Raw genomic sequence first — 20,798 nt, forward strand, 5'->3', positions numbered from 1 at the left:
CCGGACGTCATGGCGTTGTAACTGTCGTCATACCACGTTTACCCAATCATTTCGGATTTTCTTACCTACTTAGCCAATAGAAAGTTAAGTTGTACAACACTGAAAGTCTAGTCCATCAACTCTAAATATCAAGCCGCAATGTATGTATATCTATCAACAACCTGAACCCACGCATACTAATATCAATGAGTGACTTGGGTCAACACATGTATTAGTTTGTCATTGCGCAGTTGACGCAACGTTGACATTGTCCACTTCAATTTCCGTGTGTCAACTAGCTACAACAGTATTGTCGGCATGAGAGGACATGGATGTGTAACTAACCAAAACGTGATTATTATGTTTTAATAGTACAGCTGTTCTGAGCGTAGTATTTTGATATGCATGTGTTCGGATAAATACCCATTATATTTATTGTCGCTAAATTAAGGAAATCATGTTTAGACAGAGTAAAACAGTTCTCCAGAAACTTCGATCTTTAAGGTGAGTAATGTAACGTTAGCTAGCTAGCCTGTCAGCAAGCCAGTTAAATACTGTAACGTTATATTCAAACACATTTCCTTCAGTGGTGTCAAGTATATCGATGCTTTCCTTTACACGTAGGTAAACCTGTACAGCTGTATTCTTGCTCTGTTCTGCTGTCTAGAAAGACACAATGTATAACGTGATGCAACAGCTGATGCAAGCCAGCAATGGTCTCTCTCTTGGCAAATTCAGTTTCCAGGGGCATAATCCATCATGGAGGTTCAGGAGCACCCCAGCAACAGAGAGGGCATTGCAGTACCAGGCAGGACAGAAGATCCATGGCTTCACAGTCAAGGAGGTGAAATGACCAAGTCATCACATTATTCACAGCTGTGTATCTCAGTCATGGTCCTGTTTAGCCCTAGCACTAAAACACCTGATTCCACTAATCAAATGCAAAAACAAAAATGTGCATCCCTTTGGGACCCTAGGATGGAAAAACACCAATCCACAACAAAAAGATTACCCCGATTCTGATCATCTTCACATACAGTTTTAGTCAAGGGTTAGCGCAAGGTAAAGATAACATGTGAATTATCTTCCTGTATTTCTACAGGTGGTTGATGTTCCTGACCTGTTCCTTACTGCTGTCAAACTGACCCATGACAACACAGGCGCCCAGTATCTACACGCAGCTAGAGATGACAAAAACAATCTCTTTAGGTAATAATCCCACATTTGTGTGATTGTGCTTTATTTGGATTAGGTCAAATGTTATTTGGATTAGGTCAAATGTAACCTTGTCCCCAGGCTCAATTGCTACCGTGACAGAGAGAGAGCGGGCTGGTGGAAAAGATTAGATCAAATTAAATGTTTAGTTTAATAACAAAATATTTATTTTAAGACAATGCTTTTTGTAATGACAGTGTTTCCTTCTCTTGTCCTAACACCTTTGCAGTGTTCAGCTCAGGACGACCCCGATGGACAACACAGGGGTCCCACACATCCTGGAACACACAGTGTTGTGTGGCTCAGAGAAGTACCCCTGCAGAGACCCCTTCTTCAAGATGCTCAACAGATCACTCTCCACCTTCATGAATGCATTCACAGGTCTGTGTGTGTGTGTGTGTGTGTGGTGTGAGTGAGAGAATGGTGTCTAAAATCATTGTTTTTCATTCACAGCCAGTGATTTCACCATGTATCCATTCTCCACACAAAACGGGAAAGACTTCCAGAATCTCCTCTCCGTGTATCTGGATGCAGTGTTTTTCCCTTGTCTGGGGGAACTAGATTTTCGGTAAGTGTGATGTTTAAATAGATGCCTCTTTAATCATAATCGGTGACATCAGAAGTCTGCCATTCACACCCTTGTCCTCAATGGGTTTCATTAAAGGCAGGAGGGATGGAGACTGGAGAATGAAAACCCTACAGATCCTAGTTCCCCTTTGGTCTTCAAAGGAGTTGTCTTCAATGAAATGAAGGGTGCTTTTGTGAGTTATTTCTTTCCAAATTATTAATAGCTAGAGAATTAGGCTATGTTAATTACAGAATCATTTGCTCAGGAGATGGACAAATGGATGTCATATTGGAGTCTTAAATTTCCTCTCTGTATGTGATTTCAGTCAGACAATGAGCAAGTGTATGCCCAGCACCTCCAGAACAAGCTGTATCCTGACCACACATATGGTGTGGTGTCTGGAGGGGAACCTCTGGCCATCCCTGACCTCTCCTGGGAGCAACTCAAGCACTTCCATGCCACACACTACCACCCCAGCAACGCAAGGTACAGTCTAACATGCTGCCACACTAGCTACTGCTCCATACTAGCAACACACTGTAAAGTACATTGTGATACACCATGACCTGTTACAGTACACTGTCACATATTACCACTTAGCAATGCACGGCACAACACACTGTCACACACCCCAATATTAAATACTCGGTACAGTCGCACTGTGTCTTGTCACACAACTCTGTTGGGCCTTGGCAGTAACAGGGTTTCCCCTTTTCTGCTCCTCAGGTTCTTTACCTACGGGGACCTGCCCTTAGAGCAGCACCTGAAACAGATCCATGAGGAGGCTCTGTCCAAGTTTGAACGCACTGAGCCTGACACTGCTGTCCCTAACCAAGTCCACTGGGACAGGCCTGTGAGTCTTCCCATTTAGTATCATTGTAGCTCAGTCAGTACCAGCTATCAGATATTAGTTCATTCATTATCAGCTCTTAGATTTTCCAAATCTGTTCTCTCAACTTGAGCAACTTTGGCAAGGTCTATGGTTTGGAAGTTTGAATACATTTCACTGTAATTGCTTATTTGAATGATCTTGATGATAAGGTGCTGTTTGATAATGTTTGGATGTCTTTTTTTATGTGTGAAGCCAAATGTACATTTCCAAATTGTGTGGACAATAAAGCTTTTATAATTCCTGTAATTCTAATTGATTTGTCCACAGAGAGAGGACCATGTGACCTGCAGTCCCGATGTTATGGCGCCTGATGCAGCCAAACAGAACACACTGTGTATGAGCTACCTGCTTGGAGAGTATGTAATGCTGATCTACTACAACACTAACAGTTGTTTCTCAAAAATTTTGTCTGGGATAGTATACATTGGTCAGTTTTAAAGCGACTGTAACCTCAATTGGTGCATACTGTGATTTCCATATGCATTTTGGTCATTTAACTTGAAATCAGTAAGTGATAATGTAGTGGTGTCACTCATGTGTCCTTCTCTCTGCAGTATCACAGATACATTTGAGGGCTTCACCCTGAGTCTGATGTCCTCTCTGATGATTTCTGGACCTAACGCTCCCTTCTACAAGGCCCTTATAGAACCCAAGATAGGAACAGACTTTTCTTCTGTCGTAGGGTAGGTTCAAGTGGGAGGCGTTTAGAACTTGTTACACGAGAACAACATTGTCATAGTATGCTGGGGAGCAATGTAAGAAATGTTGTTTAAAGTGTTTGCCTTTTTAAGTGGAACAGTATATACTTAATTTACCGGTGTATATTTTTCAGATATGATGGGAGCACCAAAGAGGCATCGTTCAGTATTGGCTTACAAGGAATGGCTGAAGAAGATACCGAGAAAGTCAAGCAAATCATCATCCAAACCTTTGATGAGATCATTGCGTAAGTGCACTTGCTGCTAATGTTTCTTATAACTTTTGTCATCACAATAATGCTGTTTCATCTAACTTTACTTCCCTCCTAATGGTCCAGTAATGGATTTGAGGAGGAGAGGATAGAGGCCCTGCTTCATAAGATTGAGATCCAGATGAAACATCAGTCTACCAGCTTCGGCCTGTCTCTGGCCTCGGTGAGTACAGTACAGGGCCACAGCATGACTAGTGCCTCCCCTGTGCTTTAACCATGAACAAGTCCTTGTCAAGTCCCTAAACACACACACGTTCACCCTAAACAGAGATTAAATGTGCATTGAATGACATTGTACAGTGAGCTCCTAAAGTATTTGGACAGTGACACATTATTTGTTGTTTTGGTTCTGTTCTCCAGCACTTTGGATTTGAAATAATACAATGACTATGAGGTTAAAGTGCAGACTGTCACCTTTTAATTTTAGGGTATTTTCATCAATATCGAGTTAACTGTTCCGAAATTACAGGACTTTTTGTACATAGTCCCCCATTTTTTGGGGGACCAAAAGTATTAGGTCAATGTACTTTTATTTAACCTTTTATGTAACTAGGCAAGTCAGTTAAGAACATATTTTTTTTACGACAACGGCGTAACCCGGACAACGCTGGGCCAATTGTGTGCCACCCTATGGGACTCCCAATCACGGCCGGTTGTGATACAGCCTGGAATTGAACCATGGCATGTAATGATGCCTCTAGCACTGAGATGCAGTAAAAGTTCAGTATTTGATCCCATATTCATAGCACACAATGACTACATCAAGCTTGTGACTACAAATTTGTTAGGATGCATTTGCTGTTTCTTTTGGTTGTTTTTCAGATTATTTGGTGCCCAATGTGTCATTTTGGAGTCACTTTAATTGTAAATATGAATAGAATATGTTTCTAAACACTTCTACATTCATGTGGATGCTACCAATGTTATGGATAATCCTGAATGAATCGTGAATCATGATGAGTTGGAAAGTTAGATGCACAAATTGTATCATTTCAAATCCAAAGTGCTGGAGTACTGAGACAAAACAACCAAAAATGTATCACTGTCTCAATGCTTTTGTAGCTCACTGTATATATAGACAGACTCAAGAATGTACACATAACCATAGTGATTGTCCTGTGAGCACTCCTGTATACACTATGACCTCTGGTAAGCTTAGTATTCCGTTAGTCAGCACCTCTCTAACTATGTTGGTGTTTTGTGTGGGTCAACTCATGCTTACTTGTCTCTGCCGTATATAACTTCCTGCTGGAACCACGATGGACACACACACACACACACCTGGGCAGCTCTTATGTACAGTGTAACCATGTTTCACCCTGTATGTTGTCTCTCTGCTAACAGTACATAGCTTCCTGTTGGAACCATGATGGAGACCCGGTTCACCTGCTGAAGATCTGTGACAGTGTGACCCAGTTCAGACAGGCCTTGAAGGACAACCCTCGCTTCCTCCAGGAGAAAGTCGTGCACTACTTCAAGGTGAGTATCCAGACAGGAGAAAATAAGTTGAGTTTTAAGTTTCAGTATAGACAGCATCTAAATCTGAATTACGTATGTAACAGGAAATTCAACAAAACAAATCAATAAAGGAGATTCAGCAGTCTAATCAAGGAAGTTGAGAAGTCATCGTGCAGGGGTCATAGACCATGGTGTTGTTGAAAGCAGAACATGACATCATCAGTGTAATAATGTCATTTACATTATTTAGTGTTGTGGTCATGAGTGTCATGTTTGTGCCTGTGCAGGATAATACTCACAGACTGACTCTGTCTATGAGTCCTGATGAGGCGTACCTGGAGAAACAGGTCAAAGCAGAGGAGGAGAAACTCCAGAAGAAGATACAGGCTCTGTCTGAGAGTGACAAGAAAGACATCTATGAGAAAGGTCAGTTCTACGTCTATAAAGGAGAATAGAGAGACTCATTGACTTGATTATGAAAACATTTTTTATTTTGTGTTGTTTTCAATTCAGGTCTTGAGCTGCTATCGATTCAGAGCCAGACCCAGGATGCTTCATGTCTCCCTGCCCTGAACGTATCTGATATTGAGCCAACGATAGCAGTCACACATGTGGAGATGGGCACTGCAGGTACAGTACTTACTGTATTAATGGATACATGCTGACGCTACACTCTAGGTACTCTGGGTTCTGAGATTACATTCTAGTCCACCCAGTCTGTCTGTTTTGATAGACTAAACCCCTCATTTAAAACAACATGCACGGTACTATGGATACGTGTTGGTGTATAAACTCTGTAGCTCCCTGGAGAATCAGTCCTTGAAGTTCAACGTTAGGACACTCAGGTCATTTGTCTCATGGTTTTGCCTACCTTTGACATTTGTCCTGTTCTACTCTCTTCACCCCACTAGGAGGAGTGCCAGTACAGTACTGTGAGCAGCCCACCAATGGCATGGTCTACTTCAGAGCTATGTGTAGTCTCAACAGCCTCCCTGAGGACCTCAAACTATACGTGCCCCTCTTCTGCAGTGTCATCACCAAGTGAGTCCAGAACCAATATGATATGAAAGATCGTTTGTGTATTGTTCAGAAGCTTTAGCTCGTGTGGTTTCATATACATGTGTTGAAGGTAGAGGTCGACCGATTATGATTTTTCAACGCCAATACCGATTATTGGTGTACCAAAAAAAAGCCGATACCAATTAATCAATAAATTGTATATATATTTGCAATAATGACAATTACAACAATACTGAATTAACAATTAACCCTTTTATTTTGACTTAATATAATACATAAATAAAATCTATTTGGTCTTAAATAAATAATGAAACATGTTCAATTTGGTTTAAATAATGCAAAAACACAGTGTTGGAGAAGAAAGTAAAAGTGCAAATGTGCCATGTGAAAAAAGCTAACCTTTAAGTTCCTTGCTCAGAACATGAGAACATATGAAAGCTGGTGGTTCCTTTTAATATGAGTCTTCAATATTCCCAGGTAAGAAGTTTTAGGTTGTAGTTATAGGAATTATGACGCGTTGACTATTTCTCTATACCATTTGTATTTCATATACCTTTAACTATTGGATGTTCTTATAGGTACTTTAGTATTGCCAGCCTAATCTCGGGAGTTCATAGGCTTGAAGTCATAAACAGCGCTGTGCTTCAAGCATTGCTAAGAGCTGCTGGCAAACGCAGTAAAGTGCTGTTTGAATGAATGATTACGAGCCTGCTGCTGCCTTCCACCGCTCAGTCATTCTGCTCTATCAAATATCAAATCATAGACTTAATTATAATAAACACACCGAAATATGAGCCTTTAGGCAGCAATATGGTCGAATCCGGAAACTATCATTTTGAAAACAAAACGTTTATTCTTTCAGTGAAATACGGAACTGTTCCGTATTTTATCTAACGGGTGGCATCCATAAGTCTAAATATTGCTGTTACATTGCACAACCTTCAATGTTATGTCATAATTATGTAAAATTCTGGCAAATTAATTCCGGTCTTTGTTAGGAAGAAACACAGTTCGTAACGAGCCAGGCGGCCCAAACTTGTTGCATATACCCTGACTCTGCTTGCACTGAATAAGAGAAGTGACAATTTCCCTAGTTAATATTGCCTGCTAACATGCATTTATTTGAACTAAATATGCAGGTTTAAAAAAATATACTTCTGTGTATTAATTTTAAGAAAGGCATTGATGTTTATGGTTGGGTACATTTGTGCAACGTATGTGCTGTTAACTAGTGATTATGTGAAGATTGATAGTTTTTTTTATAAGATGAGTTTAATGCTAGTTTGCAACTTACCTTGGCTTCTTGCAGCCACAAGGTCCTTTTGATGCTGCACCCGCGTAACAGGTGGTCAGCCTGCCACGCAGTTTCCTCATGGATTGCAATGTAATCGGCGTCCAAAAAAGGCTGATTACCGATTTGTTATGAAAACAACTTGAAATCGTCCCTAATTAATCGGTCTACCTCTAGTTGAAGGTAATGGAGGTAGTTGCAATTGTGATACCGACTATTGAGCTTTTGTCTTGAGATTGTGTGTCAGTCTGGGTTACTGAGGTGATTGTGAGATGGCGTGCTGTGTTGGCTGTTAGGTCAGTAGGATTTGTGAAAAGGTCATGGGAGTGTGTGTTCTTTCTTGATGGGATGTAAGGTGAATATGATAAGGAGTGTGTGTTGGTCCCGTGTGGCTGTAAAATGAGACATATGATAATTGAGACGGTGTGTTATTTCAGGATGGGCTGTGGAGGGCTGGACTACAGGCAGCAGGACCAGCAGATGGAGCTGAAAACAGGAGGCATGTCCATCTCCACATCAGTCAACCCTGACTACTCTAACATGGATATGTATGAACAGGTCAGTCCCCAGCCAGTCAGTCACCATAAAGCCTAGTTTATACCCTACACAAGTACACAATGCAATTAGCTACAAGACAGAGCATTCTCAATCACCTCTGATTCACAGGGAGTCCTCCTTTCATCTTCCTGCCTGGAGAGGAATCTTCCTGATATGTTTCACCTGTGGAGTGACATATTCAACAGGTAGGTTCACATGTCCATTAGAATAATACAATGGAACGGTAATACATGGTTATATGTTCTTATCAGATAATTATCAAACTTTAAATAATCCATCTATCACTAATGATCCATATGTCCATTGTTTTCTAATAAGTCATTTGATATTATTTGAGCCCTTGTCCCTCTGCTCTGACCCTTGAACTTTGACCCACAGCCCGCACTTTGATGACGAGGAGCGTCTGCGTGTTCTGGTCATGATGTCGGCTCAGGAACTGGCCAATGGGATATCTAATTCTGGTCACATGTATGCCATGACACGGGCAGCTCGCAACCTTACCCCAACAGGAGAACTACAGGAGACCTTCGGAGGGATGGAGCAGGTGAGAGGGGGGAGTCAGACCATGTAACCTGAGGGTCTACAAGCGAAGAAAAAGCTCTAATGATGAAGGACACTGGTATTGTACCCTCTGAATGAGAATATAATGCACTTCTGTACCCTCAAATGAAAGAAATCTCAGGTATCTTGTGTATCTTGAATATCAGGTCAAGTTTATGAAGAGGGTCGCAGAGATGCCAGACCTCACCCAAGTTCTACGGACACTTCCTAGAATCAAGAGACACATTCTCAACCCACTGAACATGAGGTGGGTAAAGTCTTTACACGTGACAGTTACTTATCAAAGGTTAAGATATTACTATGATTTCTCTATGTTGATTTTACGTAAAGTGTTTTACAACTTCTTTGGACAGATGTGCGGTTAACGCAACACCACAGAAGATGTCTAATGCCGCTGGACAGTTGGATAACTTAATGTGTAACGTTTCTTCCAATAAGAAGGATCGCAAACCAGTCCATTCCAATATCACTGAGGTATGAGTTTATTACACTATCTTGGTACTGTACTGAGACTGCACTATAACCAATTGAAATGAGTACTGTGGGTTTGTCCCAAGTAGCACACTATTCCCCACATAGTGTGCTATTTTTGTATCACGTCTGCTCCCTCCCCCTGGTGCTTGAGGGCGCCAGCGTGCCCTGCATCACGCACTCCTATCATCCATTATGCACACCTGCCTTCCCTCGTCACGAGCAGCAGCAACATTGGACTCACTCCATCACCTGTTACCTCCCCTATATTTGTCAGTTCCCCAGCTCTGTTCCCCGCTTCTGCATTGTTTTTTGTTTGTGTTACTCGTTTGCTGACGCTGTTCCTGTCTCGTTCCATGCCCGTTATTTATTAAATGTTTTACTCCCCGTACCTGCTCCATCTGTCCAGCATCATTCCATGTGACATTTTGATCAGAGCCCATAGGAATCTGGTCAAAAGAAGTGCGCTGTTAATTAAAATTGTACCTTTATTTAATTAGGCAAGATCAGTTAAGAACAAATTCTTATTTTCAATGACGGCCTAGGAACAGTGGGTTAACTGCCTGTTCAGAGGCAGAATGACAGATTTGTACCTTGTCAGCTTGGGGGTGTGAACTTGCAACCTTCCGGTTACTAGTCCAACGCTCTAACCACTAGGCTACCCTGTCGCCCTGTTGTGTAGAGAATAGGGTCGGATTTTGGACAAAGCCTGTATTTCACTGTGAGTTGACAGGATTTTTCATTCACTTTTCTTTTGATCCTAACAGAGACCTCTTGACCCACTGGCACCCCCTGGATCTGGCCCAAGCAGAAAACTTGTCGCTGTGCGTATCACCTCCACTTTTAACCTAGGCCCCGGGGCCGTATGTACTGTATAGAGCATCTCAATAGGAATACATACTGATTTAGGATCAGTCTTGCCTTTTTAGACCACAATGAATAAGATTACATGGTCAACAGGGGACCTGATCCTAGATCAGCACTCTGACTCTCAGACGCTTGATCCATATAGCCCCTGAACATTAGTTTGATCTTACTATCATTGGTCTCTGACCAATGGTCTTCATTGGTCCCTGACCTCCATATTCTACCATTGAGCTAATGTGAGTGTGTTTGATCATCCCCACACAGGAGCCCAACTTCAAGCCCTGCCAGATGAAGACATTTTTCACAATGCCCTTCCCAATCAACTTTGTCAGCGAGTGTATCCGCACCGTCCCCTTCACCCATGAGGACTGTGCCAGGTGACTGTCTTAATACTGTGTTAAGCTATCGCCCTAGTAGTTCATGTTCCATGTCTTTCCATACCCTCTCAGATCCATGTTTACATTTACTAGGGTTCCAAAACTCTGGTTACTTTAGAAAATGCACGAAATCCAGAATCCTTCAACCGAGGTTTCTGGAAAACTTTCCCATGCTCTGCCCCCTCTCTCCCTCAGCCTGAATATCCTGGCCCGGATGATGACGTCTAAGTACCTGCATGGAGAGATCAGAGAAAAGGGTGGGGCCTACGGTGGAGGGGCCAGGATGGGAGGAGGACTATTCACCTTCTATTCATACAGGTGTGTAGTGTATTAATGTACTGCAATAAGACAGGATTATATTGTACTCAAACCGGTTTTAACAGTTGTTAACCAGATTAAAACATGACTCACTGTCGAAAGAAAATCTCCAAAACTGGAACTTTTCAGGAAATGGAAAATAATACATGCAATCACAAAACATTGGAACTATTTTGAATGAATTTGTTTTTTAAATCTTAGAGTCGTGAAATTGTTCGTTTTTACTCTGTTTATTTAGTACCTAACGGACAACTAGGAAAAGCTAAAACCAAGTTTATTCACCCAATGGGTCAGAGAGCTGAACAGACAAAGACATGTTCCCACATGTGCATGTATATATACCCCACTTTAGGTGGAGTCTTCTTCTTACATCTTCATTGCTAGGCAGGAAGTTAAGTGACGTGGGTAATAAACTGTTCCTTCTCCCTTCATGTGACCTGACGTCAGCCCCCATTCCTCACTAATTCACAGCTATCCACCCTTATCAGTGACCACCACCATGTGATTGCCTTTCCCTTCCTCAGTAACATTCCAAGCTCCTGACTCATATTCAACCTTTATTGACCCACCATATACATTCCTCCTACAGATAACCATTAACTTCTGATCTAGCAAGTATTTCAAAATACAACCCAACAACTGAAACCAGACTGTGGCCCTTCTCCTTTCCATAGGATACCTGATGTCTAACAATAACATGTTCTGACAGAACGTAAACGTTCTGCATTTCATATTTCACGTTTAGAAGTCTGAACCTATCAAAATGTACATTAAGGAGAGTTATTTAATAAAACAAATTGTAAATTTTTGCATTAGATAACTTCTCATATTTAATTTGCATGTCACTGTGTTTATTTCAGAGACCCCAACACGGTGCAGACTCTGTCAGCGTTCCGTAAGGGTGTGGACTGGGCCATATCAGGACAGTTTACCCAGCAGGACATCAATGAGGCCAAGCTGTCCGTGTTCTCAGCCGTGGACTCCCCCGTCGCCCCCTCCGATAAAGGTAGAGCACCATATTCCCTATTTGGTGTACTTTTGAACAGAGACCTATGAGTAGCCCTATGGGCCCTGGTTTAAAGTAGTGCACTATGTAGGGAGTAAGGTCCCATTTGAGACTCACTCAGAGCCTTCCATACTGAACAGAAATCCCACTGGATGACAAAAGATGGGCCCTTCCTTATCTCTCCTGGAGTTGTCCCAGCTCTCAACCTCTTTACCTGACATTTAACATGCTGTTCGTTTATGTCCTGTTTACTTTGACTCTACATGAGGACAGCACTGGACACATTTACAGTGTCTACAAAGAGATGCATTGCATTAGAGACTTCTAAATGACATGTTATAAATGGACCAAAACAAAGAGATGAAATAGACCGACTGTCAATCCATGTCTTGACACATCACACCACCGTGTTGCAGGTATGGGCCGCTTCCTGAGTGGAATCACAGACGAGCTGAAACAGGCCCACAGAGAGAGACTCTTTGCTGTCACAGACAAGAACATTGTCGATGTTGCTGGCAGGTAATATCATTTCAAGTGTTGAATTTGTAATATAGATATGAACCTGTTTTTTGAGTGCTCCAACTACAGTTTACCATAAATTAGTATTTTTTGAAGTTGTATGGTAAGCCATATTATTGGACTGAAGAAAATGTTATATGCAGAGAATGGCCATTTAATATTTTGGATTTCTGTTTTACACAGGTACCTTGGCATTGGACAAAGGACATGTGGAGTTGCTATTCTGGGCCCTGAGAATGACATCATCAAGAAAGACCCCTCGTGGGTGGTAAAATAACCAGACATAGAATTATCCACTTTTCTATTTTACAATGAAGCGACTTCAGAGGCACTGTGTCATAAGATGGTGAATATCAATGTTACTTGATTGTCCTGAATAACTGGACTGTGTCCGGTAATAATATAACTTGAATTGTATTGAATTAACCAGAAAGTCTATTTGGCTTATGACAACATACATTTAATTTATTAGTGTACTTTCTAGACATACTCACCTCTGGTTTCTAAATGTATGCAAGTATGTACAAAGATGGTCTATTGAAATACTGTATTTCCATAGGGTACATATAATGAATACTGAACAAAAATATACAACACAACATTTAAAGTGTTGGTTTCATGAGCAGAAATAAAAGATCACAGACATTTTCCATTCAAAAAAATAATAATAATTCTCTCAAAAAATGTGCTTACTTCCCGTTTAGAGAGCATTTCTCCTTTGCCAAGATAATCCATCCACCTGACAGCTGTGGCATATCAAGAATCAGCATGATTCATGATTAAACAGCATGATAATTACATAGGTGCACCTTGTTCTGAGGACAATAAAAGGCCACTTTAAAATGTGCAGTTTTTTCACACAACACAATTCTACAGATGTCTCAAGTTTTGAGGGAGCATGTAATTGGCATTCTGACTGCAGGAATGTCCACCAGAGCTGTTGCCAGAGAATTGAATGTAAATGTATCTTCCATAAGCCACCTCCAACGTCATTTTAGAGAATTTGGCAGTATGTCCAACCGGCCTCACAACAGCCGAGCCGACCACGTGGAACCACACCAGCCCAGGACCTCCACATCCGGCTTCTTCACCTGCGGGATGGTCTGAGACCAGTCACCCAGACAGCTGATGAAACTACAAAACCAAAGTATTTCTGCACAAACTGTAAGAAACTCTCTGGGAAGCTCATCTGCTTGTCATCCTCACCAGGGTCTTGACCTGACTGCAGTTCGGCGATGCTTGCCTTCAAGGGCTATTTTCAGCATGATAATGCATGGCCCAAGGATCTGTACACAATTCCTGGAAGCTGATATTTTCCAAGTTCTTCCATGGCCTGCATACTCACCAGACATGTCACCCATTGAGCTTGTTTGGTATGCTCTGGATCGAGGTGTATGACAGCGTGTGTTACAGTTCCCGCCAATATCCAGCAACTTCACACAGCCATTCAAGAAAGGGACAACATTCCTCAGGCCACAATCAACAACCTGATCAACTCTATGTGAAGGAGACGTGTCGCGCTACATGAGGCAAATGGTTTTCTGATCCACGCCCCTACTTTTAAAAATTTATTTTACGGTATCTGTGACCAACAGATGCATATCTGTGTTCCCAATCATGTGAAATCTGTAGATTAGGGCCTAATTTATTCATTTTGATTGATTTCCTTTTAAACTGTAACTCAGTCAAATTTTTGAAATTGTTGCATGTTGCGTTGATATTTTTGTTCAGTGTTTGTATAAAATATGACCATTAAATTCTCATGCTGTAATACGTGTCATTTATGATATACAGTACCAATCAAAAGTTTGGATACACCTACTCATTCAATGGTTTTTCTTTATATTGACTATTTTCTGCATTGTAGAATAATAATGAAGACATTAAAACTATTAAATAACACATGGAATCGTGTAATAACCAAAGAAGTGTTAAAACAAATCAAAATATATTTTATATATGAGATTCTTCAAAGTAGCCACCCTTTGCCTTGATGACAGCTCTGCACACTCTTGGCAAAGCTACACCTTATGGTACAGCGGGGACTGTGAAGCAACACAAACATAGGCACAGACACATGCATACACACACATGATAACATGCGCACTATACACACGTACGCATGGATTTTGTGTTGTAGATATGTGGTAGTGGCATATGGGCCTGAGGGCACACACTTAGTGTGTTGTGAATTCTGTAATGAATGTAAATTGAATAACTGCCTTAATTTTGCCAGACCACATGGAGAGTTGCAGCCTGCGGCCTTGGCAGCAGCTAATGGGGATCCATAATAAATACAAATACAGCGCTCAGTCGGTTTCACAAAGCTTTGAACTTCCATCTCTATACCAGACAGACAGATTCTTCATGCATTTTCATTCTGTGAGGTTTACATGCCCTTCCTCTGATATGTTGAACAGTGTTGCTGTGCTTGAGGTTTCACAAGTATTCTTTAATTGGAGAAAACACACAGTGAGTCAACATATTAGAACAAGGTTATATTGCATAATAATGGTTTTCACAAATGCATCATCCTCAACAAAGCAACATAATACAGCAGCAGAACAAACATGACCCGGGGCTCTATTCAATCTGTATCGCTAAAGCAATGTAAAGGTCATTTCCTACTGAGCCGGCATCTTCAGCTAACGCGGGAACGCTGAATTTCTGCAACACGGATTGAATAGAGCCCCTACTCTTAAGTGCCACAAACTGCTTACAGGGTAAGAAAACCTCTGTGTTCTTTTTATTTTATTTGGGTGAACTATCCCTTTAAGTGCCACACACAGGCCAGGTTTGATACAAAGTGCAAGTATAGAGTAACAACACACAGTGGAATAGACCTACAGTAGGTGATGGGAGACACAGTCGGCTCTCCCTTTAGAAGAACATGGAGAGGGAAGAAGAACCTATGAGAGTCGACTCAAGCTACATCCTGATTCTCCACCCTTTTCCAGAAGTGTGCACTATAACACGCCCAGTCATGAATTTAAAAGCACAAGTGTTGGCTGGAAGCAGTTTTCACCATTGTAAAACCCATAAGAGAAAGTGTGCAAGTGCATACTTCGGATGAAGGGTGGAGTTTCTGAGGAGACATGAGAATGGGATGGACTGAAAAGTGCTGGTAAGAGTTATGATAAAGGCTGAACACTGAATAGATCAGCTCAGAGCAGCCTAGGCCTCTACAGACTAGCCTATCTAGTCTAGCTGTCTAGCTATCTGCTGGTCAGTGCTGGTCAGCAAGGCTAGATGGTCTGTTCAGTCTGCCTTCTTGGGCCTGACCCGGGTCACTGGCTCCAGCTGGCCAGAGTCAGACACATCGTAGCTGGTCTTGTACTTAGCTAGGATCTTCATCAGGGGGCGAAGCTTCAACCACCACTGTTCCTTAGGGATCCTGTGGCTATACACACACACGCACACACACACATAGAGAGAGAGGAAGATAAGAGACACAAATACTGTGTATGAGAGACCATAAAGACAATTTACTTTGCCACTACGTTTGAACGGGTGGACGTTGTAAGGAGTTGTAAGCGGCTGATCGTGGACTACAGGAAAGGCGGGCCGAACAGGCCCCCATTAACATCAACAGGGCTGTAGTTGAGTGGGTCGAGCATTTCAAGTTCCTAGGTGTCCACATCACAAACAAACTATTATGGTCCAAACACACCAAGAAAGTCGTGAAGAGGGCATGACAACACCTTTTACCCCTCAGGAGACTGAAAAGATTTGGTCCCCAGATCCTCAAAAAGTTCTACAACTGCACCATCTAGAGAATCCTGACCGGTTGCATCACCACCTGGTATGGCAACTGCTCGGCATCTGACCGTAAGGCGCTACAGAGGGTAGTGCGTACGGCCCAGTACACGGCCAAGCTTCCTGCCATCCAGGATCTATATACCAGGCGGTGTCAGAGGAAAGCCCCAAAAATTGTCACCCAAGTCATAGACTGTTTTCTCTGCTACTGCATGGCAAGCGGTACCAGAGCGCCAAGTCTAGGACCAAAAGCTTCTACCCCCAAGCCATAAGACTGCTGAATAATCGCTTCCCCCCTACCTACATGTACAAATGACCTCGACTAATCTGTACCCCTGCACATTGACTCAGTACCGGTACCCCTGTATATAGCCTCGTTATTGTTATTTTATTGTGTTACTTTTAATAATTTTTACTTTAGTTTATTTGGTAAATATTTTCTTAACTCTTTCTTGAACTGCACTGTTGGTTAATTAAGGGCTTGTAAGGAACCATTTCACAGTAAGACCTACACATGATTTGAAGTAGGATTAGTCAGTCATATTGAATAAATAATTGTACTTCTCATTATGTGCTACTATGGAGGTCTACACAGAAAAATTACTCTCTCATTTGAAGAGCAGTCATTGGTTGAAATCCTAAATGGGTGTCTGTGTAGGTGTAAGTGCTGTGCCTGAAGGTACTGTAAATGTTGTCTTACGCAAAGTCTGTCTCATCTTTCAGCTGCACTACTGGTTGGAAGGCCATGGTTCTGCGACGCATCCCCAGCAAACAGGCCGTGTCCTCTGTGTTAGCGAACACTTTCCCTGCATGGTAAGGGAATACAGTCAACACACATTTATGTATGTCCCAAATATAGTGCACTACTTTTGACTAGAGAGCCCTATGGGCCCTTGTCAAAAGTAGTGCACCATATAGGGATAGGGTGCCATTTGGAATGCAACCTTAATCAACAGGGAAACTAAAGAGGCCACATCCTGTTAGTACTAAAAAAGGATTTATGAACTACATTCAGTACATGTACAGTACCGTTTTTGTAGGACTCCTTTAGCTTTCTTGAAATCCACTGAATTGCTTTTGCTGCAATCTTCGTTCCAAAGTTCCTGTCAAATGGAGAAGGAGCCCCTCCCTTTGGAAATAAATAAAAACAATTGATCCTTTTTACTCAGGTCAGGTTCATGGGTTAGGGTTGGAGTAGGCTAATAATATGTGGAATACACAGCTGTGTGTGCGTGTGTGTGGGTGATGAGCTAACCACACCTGCTGCATATGTCCAAGCACGTTCTTCCTGCAGTCAAACACCCCTTTCCCCTCCTCAGAGTACAGCTGGTAGATGAAATCTGTGGTGAAGTTCTCGTTGGAGTTCTCATTCCTGTCACGTCACACACACACACACACACACACACGCACCCGCACACACAATGTCAAGGTTCCAGTTGTCCTGCTGCTGCACTACAGGGGGACTCTTCCCTCTCAGTTCAGTTACACAGAGCGATGATGAGTGGCCTTGATAGAGCCTCCATAGAATATCAACAGTACAGGAAGAATTAGGGCCGTTCACAATATAAATGGGCCATAATTGTGATGAATAGTTCCAAAAAAGGTTATATTTTAACATACAAATGAAGAGTTTTATTAGACAATTTGTATTAATAGCCTATACAGTATGGCATTAAGATAGTATGACTATCATACATAGCTGGCGACATACACATATGCCTTCATTGTTAACATACTGTTTACTTGTTAACAGGCTATCATGGTGGACTCTGCCTTTGCTCACTTACCTCAGCACCAAGCCTCTCTGGATCCCCGTCTTCATCTTCTCTGTCAAGTGCTCGACGTTGGACTGAAGCAGTGAGAAAAATCCTCACATTAGCTGTGAGAAGTCTGAAGTATCCTAGAGTATTCCTCCTCTATCTCTAACCTGCACGACCTTTCAGTGCTGCAGAATGAGCGCTCATTCCTCTGCTGTGTCTCAGGGACAGAGCACTGCAGTGTGCTCTGGTGACCAGGAGGTGGCTCACGTCTTACTGATTTTCTGTCCACTTAGAGGAGTTGTCGCCATTCACTCCGACCAAGTTTGGCTACAGCTTGAACATTGTGGTAAGGGTATTGATGAGCACTCATTACACAAAATCAACACGATCTTTTGTTTATACTGTGTGTGCACTTTGCAACACATGGGTAAATATCAACATCACCTCGTTTCACAATGTAGCATATCCATAATGTTCATGGCATTAAATAATACTTTCATTTTGATGTCATTGGTCTGGTCTTAGAAGGAGACTGCATATTTTCTCCATAATCTGAGGGGGATCTATAACTTTTGTGTACCTGAAAACAGCAATGTGTCTCTCGGACAATAAAAACGGGCACATCAACAACTCTCTACTGATGTTGAGTAGACCTCCTCAAACCATAATGTGATGTGTCTTGATCAGAGCTTAACACTCCTGGAATTATGATGCTCTCCACGTATTAATAACTGCCTTATCTACGCACTGTATCTGGGTCACCTGAGAAGTCCTAAAATAGAGGCCCCGTTGTGCTGAGGGAGGAGAGAGTGATTGGCAGGGGAACAGTGGGTTATCTGCCTTGTTCAGGGGCATAACGACAGATTTTTACCTTGTCAGCTCAGGGATTCGATCCAGCAACCTTTCGGTTACTGGCCCAACACTAGGCTACCTGCCGCCCCATCCTTTACAGTGCACCACTTTTGACCAGGGTCAAAAGGGCTCAAAAGTAGTGCACAATAAAGGGAATACAAACATTGCTGTCAAGGATGCTCTTTCCTTGGAGTGTAATTGTACTGTACAGCACTGTATAAATAGGACAATGTAACCTTTGACAGCCACATGGAGATTGTTCTCCATACTAAAAAAACTGCTTCAACTTAGAAAGTTGTCACAGCTGCACATGTATCCACTGAGGAATGAACTATGATGTAAACATTTACATTTGTAACAATGTACTGTATACTGTGTAGAACTAGGTTTCCAAAATTCCCCTGGTTTTCCATAAATCATGGTTGGAGGTTTCCGAATTTCCTGTTTATTCCCTCCTGATTCCGAGAATCTTCCAACCGGGATTTCTATAAAAACTGCGATTTTTGGGAAAGTTGACGGAATTTTGCAACCCTTTGTAAAACAATGGTCCTCACCTGGAGGTCTCTGATGTCGAAGGGTTCCTCATAGATGTAGACAGTGTCAGCCCCCGCAGCCAGCCCCCCGACACTGGCCAGGTACCCACAGTACCCCCCCATGGTCTCAATGATGAACACACGCCGCTTGGTCCCACTGGCAGACTGCTTGATGCGGTCACATGTCTGACACACACACACACACACACACACACACACACACACACACACACACACACACACACACACACACACACACACACACACACACACACACACACACACACACACACACACACACACACACACACACGCTCATAGTCAAGATCAAATAGACACACCTCTGCATCCCAAATGGCACACTATTCTCTATGTAGTGCACTACAGGGAATAGGGTGCCATTTGGGACACAGACACTGTAAGGTTATCAATAGCTTGCAGACAATGTTATTTTGTTAGGTAGTAGGTACATACAAAAATGCTGTCTATACAGTAGGTATCAAATGCTCACACAATTGCCCAAAACATGCTCCATGTCACAATATAATACGTCGTAAAATACAAACAGTATTGCAAGATTTACCAGGATGCAGAGTCTGATAAAGAATTCTTCCATAACACTAAAGCAGAAAACAGTCAGTAAAGGGAAGAGTAATTCTAACTATTAAAGTATGCATGTTGTAAGTGCACAGAAATGGGCTTGTGTACAGTGTGCTTGTATAAGTCTGTGTAAATGTGGGAGAGACATTGTGGGAAATGTCTGTGTCTGTTGTCAGTCTATATTCCCAAGTACATTTGTGCATTCTTCTTTTCCACAATGTCAACTAGGGTCTGTCCAATAAGAGAATTATTGACTAAACTATTTTTGTTGTTGTATTTTAGCTAATACAATGCTCATAAGTATACTTGAAGATCTCTAGGAAAGCATACCACATAATAATACAAATCAAGTGATGGTTGATAACTTCAATAGTACGGTATAATTTCACCCCTATTGAAAGCTGTGAGTTCTTGCCTGAGTGCTAGTCTGTTTGTGCTCTCATGCCAACTCCCTGTCATGCTTGTCTTGACAATGACAGCAATAGAGTTGGCAAGAGCACAAACAGATCTGGGACCAGACTATGTGAGTTCTACCTTACCTCCACAATGGCATTGAGGGAAGTGTCTGCCCCGATACTCAGATCAGTACCGGGCACATTGTTACTAATGGTGGCAGGCAGCACACACATCGGGATGCAAAAGTCCTCATGGCTGGTCCGGGCCTCATAGAGCTGCAGCAGACACTCAAACGCCTGGAGGTGGTGCAGCACAAACGTGTTAGACCACTAGGGGGGGGCACTCTCAAACTCAAAGAGAAATCCTACTTCATTTTACCCCGACTATGGGCGTTGTCTCAAATGGCACCCTATTCTCTATGCAGTGCACTATGGGACTCTGGTCAAAAGTAGTGCACTATAAAAGGAATAGGCTCTCATTTGGGAGGCAGAACCTCCTGTTACCCTACTAGGGCCTGATCTAGAAAATGCTGTGTCTGTGTATCCTGAGGGTGGCTATCTCTGTGTGATAGGGGGGTTGGCTTGGCATCCCATTGGTAAAGAAGAGAAGGGCGGGGTTGGTTGGTCACCCTGGCTGGCAGACAGACAGAAGTGTTGACGTGGAAATAACAGTAGACTCAGACTGTCACGATGCAGCCTGGCGACACTGCACTTGGCCTCACGACGTGAGGGAATGTTTGAACGCGAGTGGAAAAATGCTGGCTGTTATTCGTGAGGTACACTACCGATGCAGACAGTGTTCAAAACAAGATGGAGGTCTGGCCTGGTTCAA

At 42.3% G+C, this 20,798-nt stretch overlaps 2 protein-coding genes across 4 annotated transcripts in view; one reads left to right on the top strand and one right to left on the bottom strand.

Annotated features, from left to right (window-relative positions):
* Positions 1–204: 204 nt before the first annotated feature.
* Positions 205–13,841, top strand: LOC109874957 (presequence protease, mitochondrial-like). Of its 2 annotated transcripts, XM_020467039.2 has the most exons (27): positions 205–483; positions 718–823; positions 1,082–1,188; positions 1,424–1,575; positions 1,648–1,762; positions 1,859–1,955; positions 2,088–2,248; positions 2,489–2,615; positions 2,922–3,010; positions 3,209–3,337; positions 3,487–3,600; positions 3,691–3,787; positions 4,969–5,103; positions 5,370–5,508; positions 5,596–5,712; positions 5,994–6,123; positions 7,831–7,951; positions 8,060–8,136; positions 8,330–8,495; positions 8,659–8,759; positions 8,866–8,986; positions 9,751–9,807; positions 10,115–10,227; positions 10,423–10,545; positions 11,406–11,551; positions 11,968–12,070; positions 12,254–13,841. In XM_020467039.2, exons 1-27 carry the CDS (start codon positions 437–439, stop codon positions 12,345–12,347), a joined length of 3,084 nt encoding a protein of 1,027 aa, XP_020322628.1. In that variant the 5' UTR covers positions 205–436; the 3' UTR covers positions 12,348–13,841. The 2 variants fall into 2 exon arrangements, with proteins under 2 accessions (XP_020322628.1, XP_031665627.1); XM_031809767.1 differs by lacking the exon at positions 205–483 and having other exon boundaries at positions 647–823.
* LOC109874693 (ATP-dependent 6-phosphofructokinase, platelet type-like) overlaps positions 13,834–20,798 on the bottom strand; it is a 36,376-nt gene continuing 29,411 nt past the window's right edge. For both annotated transcript variants that reach the window (XM_031809768.1, XM_031809770.1), the window contains exons 16-22: positions 20,111–20,263; positions 18,993–19,157; positions 17,614–17,675; positions 17,087–17,198; positions 16,856–16,955; positions 16,527–16,632; positions 13,834–15,470 (exon numbers count right to left, since the gene is read on the bottom strand). In XM_031809768.1, coding sequence (XP_031665628.1) covers positions 15,329–15,470; positions 16,527–16,632; positions 16,856–16,955; positions 17,087–17,198; positions 17,614–17,675; positions 18,993–19,157; positions 20,111–20,263 — 840 coding nt within the window. In that variant the 3' untranslated portion in view covers positions 13,834–15,328. The remainder of the gene's footprint in view (positions 15,471–16,526; positions 16,633–16,855; positions 16,956–17,086; positions 17,199–17,613; positions 17,676–18,992; positions 19,158–20,110; positions 20,264–20,798) is intronic.

Source organism: Oncorhynchus kisutch, linkage group LG30, assembly GCF_002021735.2.
Source record: "Oncorhynchus kisutch isolate 150728-3 linkage group LG30, Okis_V2, whole genome shotgun sequence".
Classification (NCBI taxonomy): Eukaryota; Metazoa; Chordata; class Actinopteri; order Salmoniformes; family Salmonidae; genus Oncorhynchus; species Oncorhynchus kisutch.

Coding starts and splice junctions, on each gene's coding strand:
- LOC109874957 (XM_031809767.1), top strand. CDS start 656: ATGTATAACGTGATGCAACAGCTGATGCAAGCCAGCAATGGTCTCTCT. Junction 6,124..7,830: donor TTCTGCAGTGTCATCACCAA/GTGAGTCCAGAA, acceptor GTGTTATTTCAG/GATGGGCTGTGGAGGGCTGG. Junction 10,546..11,405: donor TTCACCTTCTATTCATACAG/GTGTGTAGTGTA, acceptor TGTTTATTTCAG/AGACCCCAACACGGTGCAGA.